Genomic DNA, 8,274 nt, shown 5'->3' on the forward strand with positions numbered 1-8,274 from the left:
TATTATGAAGTTTTTACTAGTATATATACAGCTTGATTTCAATTAGTTTGCAGTGTTTCAAAGCAATCAAAAAAGTATTAAAAAAATGCATCACTTACTGAAAACTGAAGAAGAAATAAAGATTCTTAATAACTGTAGATATCACGATTGACATCTTAAAAGATCCTCCTTATTTGCACAGCTGAATTCTAATCGCCTTAATTGCTATGATCTCACAATTGACAGCTTAAAAGATCCTTCTTATTTGCGCAGCTGTAATCTAATCGCCTTAATTGGCAGATTCGCGCCCCCTATTGCTCATTATCATGAAGGCAGGAATCCGGCTGGCAGTGAGGAGGCGCGTGGGCACTCGTCTCCGGACCGCGGTAGACCGCGCTCACTGGTCGCGCGTACTTTCGCGCTTCCAGCGATCGCGGATTTTGTTGATGAATCAGGGGCATTATCCTGCCCCTGAACAAAGCATTAGTCCGACCTCATCTGAAATATGCAGTCCAGGTATGGACACCAACCAGTTCACAAAAATTTTATTGTGAAATTAGAGAGAGTGCAGAAGGTCTACTAAACTAATAAAAGGAATGGAGGAGCTCAGCTATGAGGAGAGATTAGCTGAACTGAATCTATTCTCCCTTGAGAAGAGATGTATAAGGGTTATTATAAACACCCTGTATAGATATATAAATGGTCTTATAGAGAACTCTCTTCGCAACTGTTCAATTTAAGGTCATTACAAAAGGACAAGTAGGCACTCTTTGCGTCTTGAGAAAAATAAATTTAATCTCCGGATAAGGAAAGGATTCTTCAAAGTATGTGAAAATGTGAAATCAGCTCCTCCAGGAAGTACCGTAGTTTCAACAACTTCTATAGATTGGTTTAAGAAAATACTGGATGCTTTTCTATGAGCAGAGAAAATAACTGGTTATTAAAGTTTTAAAGTAAAGATAACAGAGACTGTTGATCCTGGGAACATCTGATTGCTCATGGGATCAGGAAGGAATTTTTTCCCTCTGTTGGAGCAAATGGAACCTGGGTTTTTTCCTTCCTCTAAATCAACTATGCCTATAGGGTTTTATCTGGGAAATGTATATTTCCCTAGTGGTTGAACTTGATGAACATACATCTTTTGTTTCAACCTAACTATGGAATAAATATTTTGTAAGTATTACATACAGTAACTCTCCTAAATTCTTTTATTAAGGTTTAACTAAACTGGAGTGTAGTTGTAAAGCTTCAATAAATAAAACAAAGACATACTGGCTCATAATGAAGGACCAGTTGTATGATTACTCACCCAAACAGTATAAAGCTAATTCATTTCCACCAAAGTAGCTGTGCAGCTTCAACCACTGGGCTTGCCAGAAGTTGCCTGATGCTCCCCAGAAATGCTGAAGGTGCCTAAAATAAGGATAAAGTCAGGAAAAATAATATATAATGGGATAGCTTGGGTTCAGGATGTCAATATATGGTCAATGAGACATGTATTTAATTACTGCAGCTACATTCCTCTCAAACAACCTGAAGCTTAGTAGGAGTATAATAAACATGACATTTGAATTCTAAATAGATAATAAAAATATAATTTAAACTGTTATGTATTCTTTAAAATTAGTAGAATGTATCCTATAATATATCATTTCCAAATGCTACAGTTATTCTGCCACTTACCAGGTTGTTCCCAGTGACATCATCCCTTCCCTGGTATGCCTTCTCCTGCACATAAACATGATCTTTCCTCTTCACTCCTTCTCCAAGACAAACACAATGGTCTTTCCCCTTAATTTCTCCTCCAGGACACAAACTTTACTGTTTACTGCATGTACATGAACATATTGTTCAAATGTAAAACCTGATAGCTTTTAAATACTTGATCATTTTAGGATCTTCTGATATAGTCAAGTTAAGTAAATGATTTTAGGGCATTTTTATAATCATGATTATTTCTCATTTTAATTTCATATATTGAACATATTTTGTGAATATGTAACTTGACTTTACAAACTATACATAAGAGATAGAAGCAGAGATGTCTCCAGTATCCTGAAAAAGCACCCTGAGAAAAGTATGAATTTTTATTTCTCTTTTGTGTTCAAGCCCAGTCCATGCGATTTTTGTGTATGTGTGCTTTCCAAACTTTTCTGATGCAGGAGAAGGACACTGTTTAGCACAAAGCATGTGGGCAAAGGGCATACCACAGGATCATGCCTCAAGTGTATTAGTGAATGTCCAAAATGGAATTGAGGGGAAATCTCCTGCAACTGCATACAGATTTAGATCCAATCTAGACCTTTGCTCTGTTAGAATGCAGGTGTTTCTGTAAAGAAACATTTTGCATTAGGCACTCTTATCATAAGCTGCCTAGAAAACTAAAACAGAAAAAAAAACATGCATTCACCTTTTTTCTCTTTTTTTTGGCAGTGCATAGTGTGCCAATGCACTACAGTTTATTTTATTGCATTGCAATGCATGCATGTTGGGTGCGTTGAGGTGTCAATAAATCAATCATCACACCAGAGACTTTCTCTTTAACTTTCACACTTCAGCATGTGTGCCTTTAAATTGATGAAAGGAACAAGAATCAATTTAAACCTATATAGCTGAAGTATGCATGCACCAAGTTCAAGCGGAGGCCTCTGGCACACATACTGTATCTCAATGGAAATCCAACAACTGAGTTGTCAGATATGTAGATGAATATTTTTTTTTGTGTTATTCTAATAGAACATATTGTCCCTAAAGTGAAAAAAAATATAATTTAGGTAGTTATTGTGGAGTTATTTTAATGAAGCCTCAGCAGCCTTTTAATTTGCTTTCTTGAAAGTATTACTGCAGTACAGCATACAAGAGCTGTGAAATAGAATTACAAAGAATAGAGTGTCCTATCTGTGCTGTTTGACTCTGTATGTTGCAGAGTTGCTTGTCTGTTCCTATATGGAACCGTACCAGATAAACCATGGCCCAATATTTACAGCAATATAAAACATGTATGAAGTTCATACATTTTAGACATACTAACTGGAACAGAACAGAATTCTGTGTATAACCTCACCATGTGACTGTGTTTCTGAAGGCAGAAAACATAAGGAATCCAGTGCATAGTACAAGGGCTACTTTTTTTACTGAGTTCCAAAGCTGTCCATCCTACAGTGACATAAAGACAGCAAAATGAACAGGATGTAAGTATGGTATCTGGTGAAAGCCATTATATGTAAAAGCTATTTAAAGACATGAAAAATAACTATGTTTAAAGCATGTAAAAACATTCCATATATAAATTTCCTGAAATTCGAGTCATATCAACCACATTGAGTTCATCATTGTATTACATGCAAATATACCGTGGTATGCTGAATAAGAAGTTCAAACATTGGCCCTGATTTATGAAAGCTCTCCAGGCTGGGGATAATATACTTTCAGAAGTGAAGCTGGGTGATCCACAAAACATGGACTGGATTTTTCAAAATTATTTGCTATTTGCTAGCAAATGTTTTGAATCCTGGACCAGATCCATTCCAGGTTTGGTGGGTCACCCAGCTTCACTTATGAAAGTGTATTATCCCCAGCCTTGGAGAGCTTTCATAAATCAGGGTAAATGTATTAACAGATTGATATTCAAAAGAAAATTTTTACGGTTGTAACATTCTTCAATAGAACATCCTATAGAAATCTAAAAAATTTTTTTTTTTAAATAAAAAACATACTGAAACATCAAATACAGTAATATTGATCGCCACATACAATGAAAATCATCAATTATTCAGCAACACCCTTACCCAAAGTTGGCACATTCTCCTAGTGACCCCAAAGTCAGCAAATTCCTAAGCAACAAACCACAAATCACGTATAGAAAATTGAACTCTCCTAACCTCCCAGGCGGTTCACTTCTTTCCAGTTTTATATGTCTAAAAGCGGTACATTGTTTTTCATGAAAATTTATTTTACAGTATAATATAATAGTATGAGTATATTGGAGTTTGAAACACAAAATCATTTAAAAACAATACACATAAAATTTTATTTTACACTCTACATTTTCGAAGGGATTTATTTGGGAGCATTCCTTTAAGATTAGAGGGTGTTTTAGGCAAATTGAAGGTTAGAAACTGCTGTCATTCACAGGTTGCCACACTGGCAGTAATATTGGATCTGACATTTACCCTTTAGGACCTCAGGTTTGCAGGGTACTTAACAGGAGTCAGAGGTTAGGTTCCTAATACATGTGTTTTTGTTTACCAATGTGTTCCAAAAAGCCTGTTGTCTGGAGAGAGTCAGTCATTTCTCACTACCTGCCAGTTTTTGCAGTGTTCCCTGCCAAACCATCCTGCAGTATGCTGCGCTTATCTACCCTGCCAAATTGCAAAGCTCGACACTCAGTCTGTCTCCGCCTGACATAGCAGGCAGCTGCACTTCCTGAATGTCTGTGAGCGCCATGCACGCACTTGGTCAAAAAAGTGTGTTTGCAGCCTAAAACAGTCCAGGGATGAGGAGCTCCCTAAAGGGGCAGAGGTTATTTTAGCCTCGGTAGTAATGGTGGCTGGTGTTGTAACTTTGAGGCTCAGGGGTTTTTCATGCAAAAGGTAAAGTGTATTGATTGGTTATTTCATACATAACCTATCAAATGAACATATAAAATTACTTCAGATTCTGTCCTGTTAATATTTCAAAACACAGAATAATTGTACACACTACACATAGTGAATTTCATCAAGAAATTATAAAGATAACCGTATAAACATTGAATAGACCTTGCCGTGGCGCGCAATGTTCCAATGCATTTCGCCACGTAGGGCTTCCTCAGGGATAGATATTATTGCGTGCCTGATGTATGATGTAATAAGTCAAGTATAAACATTGGAAATTTGAAATATAGTATAAAATAAATATTCTTAAGTCATACATCAAACATATTGAGTTTATCAATATACTACATGTAATTATAACATGGTGTCCTGAGTAATTTAAAATAAAGTGTAAAATAAATATTCTCAAGTCATACATCAAACACATTGGCCCTGATTTATGAAAGCTCTCCAGGCTGGGGATAATACACTTTCAGAAGTGAAGCTGGGTGATCCACCAAACCTGGAATGGATCTGGTCCAGGATTCAAAACATTTGCTATCAAATAGCAAATAATTTTGAAAAATCCAGTCCATGTTTTGTGGATCACCCAGCTTCACTTGTGAAAGTGTATTATAACCAGCCTGGAGAGCTTTCATAAATCAGGGCCATTGAGTTCATCTTCATCTGTATTGACTTCATCTGTATTACATGCAAATATACAGTGGTATGCTGAATAAGAAGTTCAAACAATGTATTAACAGATTGATGATTCAAATGAAAATGTTTACGATTGTAACATTCTGCAATGGAACATCTTATAGAAATCTAAAAAAAATTTTTTTTAAAACAACATACTAAAAAATCAAATACAGTAAGATTGATTGCCACATACAATGAAAATCATCAATTATTCACCAACACCCTTACCCAAAATTGGCACAGTCTCCTAGCCGACCCCAAAGTCAGCAAATTCCTAAGCAACAAATCATCTAGTCATTACCAACCTTACCCTGAATCCGATTCTTCCCATACCCCAACCACTAAAGACACATTCAAATGTGGACACTACAGCCAATGTATGTGGATCCACGAATCGTGTAAAATCACCTTACCAAATGGAAATAACCATAGACCTAACACGTAGATTGACTGTAACACTAAAGGTGTAATCTATATGATACGACCTCTTAAAAAGAGAATCTATGAACATATATATTCTATTGAAGTGGGCAAAATAGTTACACCTGTATGCCATCATGTAGGCACTAAGCATCAGTATAATCCAAAAGTTTTTACATTTTTTGGTCTTGAACATGTACCCCCTAACTTTAGAGGAGGTGACCTGGATAAAAAAAACTCCTACAGGTTGAAACTAATAGATAGTAAATCTCAAAGCGACCCACCCACCGGTTTTAAATGAAGCAGTCAGTTTCAAATCTTTTCTATAATCTCAACTTGTTTCAAACAACAGGCTCCATATTCCATTACACCATTTTACCTATATACTAAACACCTATTAGCCTTAAGAAAAGCACATCAGTAATATATCATTATTATCTACCTTTTATCCCCAGAGACACTCTGGGTATATATTCAGTATACCCCTTGAAATGTATGTCCTAATTATTAATAATGTACAATAATAATGTACATATCTAAACTTTGTATTATCTGCTTCTTGGTTGTAACAATGTAATATATGATTTATGATAATTGTAATGTTAAGGAAAATATTACTGTCTTCTTCAAGATTTCTATTTTTATTGTCAATACCAGAGTTTACAATCCACAAGCAATTGCTGTATGTATTCCCTTTAACCCTATACACTCATAGGTCCTTGCATCCGCCGGCAAACATTCTCTTAGAACCCCCCTGACTGCCACTGGGACTTGCAGGGGACGGGGGGGGGGGGGGGGCACTGCTATATGGCACCCTGGCTTCATGTGCAGCACACGCTGCACTAGCCATTCAGTCCCCTGTATGATGCGGACCACCCAATCGGGTAGAAGGGGGCGGATACAACTGTCCCACTGTCACGGGATAAGGGGGGAGGGGAGGAACACTAGAATGCAAACAGGAAGATAAAGACAAGGGACTAGACCTCCAAGCTAGGGAGAGGGAAATGCACCGGAACCTAGACCCTGGGAGCCCTGAAATGCCCTAGGAGTAGTGGAAGGGTATGAGACTACTGGTTCCTTCCCAGATGAACGAACCATTGTGTGCCTGAGGCCTAGTAACAACAAGCAAAGGGTAACAACAAAATACAAAGAGAAGTAAACTTATCTTCAGTAGAAAATGGATGAGCAGGAACTCAGGAGAGGCCCACACACCAGCTCTCCAAGCAGAGAATATCAACCATTTGACCTGAAGTGTAAGGCCAGGCTAAATAGAGGAATAGTAATGCTAACAAGCTGCAGCTGAGACCAGAGGTGTGGTCACTACCAACAACAACACTGAAACATATGAAAGCAAAGAGACAGTCAGATAACCTCACGTGCAGCCAGTCTCTCAGATCTTCTAATCTCAGTCACGGGAGGGACCGTGACACCCGCCCCCTTCTCCTGCATTGGGGAGCCCCGTTGACATCACAGGGATTCTCCAACATACATGAGGAGGGGTAAGCTGCCCGCCCGCAGCACGGGCGCGCTCTCCCCTCTTCCCTCATGGTTTTAAAGCCCCACATCTGGCACGCATCCAAAAACAGCCTCATAGGCTGCTGAATGCTCCACAATTCCAGATTACTGACCTTTGCATAAGACCTACATAATCATACAGTACAAGGTAATTTCCTCACTAAAGGCTGCTGTAACTTCATCTTCACAAATTATTGTATATTGTAACATATTATATACAATGATTTATTTATAGAAAAGCACCGTCCCATCTTATCTACTCCACTAGCATTAAGTGACTTGTGTTTTTTATAATCTGCAAGTGACTCACCAACCCACATCCATAAGGTAAATTTTTTTTTCAATCACCCTTAACAACCCAAGTGACTACCTAAGTTTTACCTCACTTACATAAGGTGTTTGATTATTCATTATAAATAAGGCCTTGTCCTATCTTACCCACTGTGACATCAACAAGTGACCTGGCATTCCCACATGTTAAAGGTAAACCCTCTGTTAATTTTGCATAACCTTTTCTTACATAATGAGATATCTACTCTTATATAACTTACCCTAACAATCCATATTGCTCATCGCCCCTAGGAACATCAGTCCATACCTAACGATCCCAATCCCTGGAACTCACCTTCCAAATACACATTCTTAAAGAATATTCCTGTAATCCTACCTACTTCTAAGAGCGTTTGCTGATGGATGCAAGGATTAGTTCCTATATTACCTAGTAAACACACCCTTACCCTGCCAAAACGCTAAATACTAGGTATGTACACTTATACTAAATTTCACTGATTTATTCGTCCTATACCTGTATATACCTAACCATACCTTATGATTTACATTTAGTACTATCATAAGTAGTGATCTTCATATACACCCCCCCTGTGGGGCATGTTCCTAACTACGGGTAAGTGAGTAAAAAACTTTTTAGATTTCTATAAGATGTTCTATTGCAGAATGCAGGCAACTTTTCCCTGCTCCTTCTCCTTGATCTTTCCTCTGCTTTTGACACTGTTGATCATCCCCTTCTAATACAAATCATGCACTCCATTGGTATCAGTGACACTGCTCTCTCTTGGTTTGCTTC

General features: G+C 37.7%; 1 protein-coding gene across 5 annotated transcripts in view; it reads right to left on the reverse strand.

Annotated features, from left to right (window-relative positions):
* LOC140323437 (fatty acid hydroxylase domain-containing protein 2-like) overlaps positions 1-8,274 on the reverse strand; it is a 42,294-nt gene that overhangs the window by 24,655 nt on the left and 9,365 nt on the right. For 2 of the 5 annotated variants that reach the window (XM_072400480.1, XM_072400479.1), the window contains exons 3-4: positions 3,044-3,135; positions 1,289-1,392 (exon numbers count right to left, since the gene is read on the reverse strand). In XM_072400480.1, the coding sequence (XP_072256581.1) occupies positions 1,289-1,392; positions 3,044-3,135 (196 nt within the window). Of the gene's footprint in view, positions 1-1,288; positions 1,393-1,662; positions 1,808-3,043; positions 3,136-7,046; positions 7,191-8,274 lie in introns of those variants that run through there. The other 3 variants (XM_072400482.1, XM_072400478.1, XM_072400481.1) reach the window with 3 other exon arrangements.

This window comes from Pyxicephalus adspersus, chromosome 2 (assembly GCF_032062135.1).
Source record: "Pyxicephalus adspersus chromosome 2, UCB_Pads_2.0, whole genome shotgun sequence".
In the NCBI taxonomy this organism is placed as follows: domain Eukaryota; kingdom Metazoa; phylum Chordata; class Amphibia; order Anura; family Pyxicephalidae; genus Pyxicephalus; species Pyxicephalus adspersus.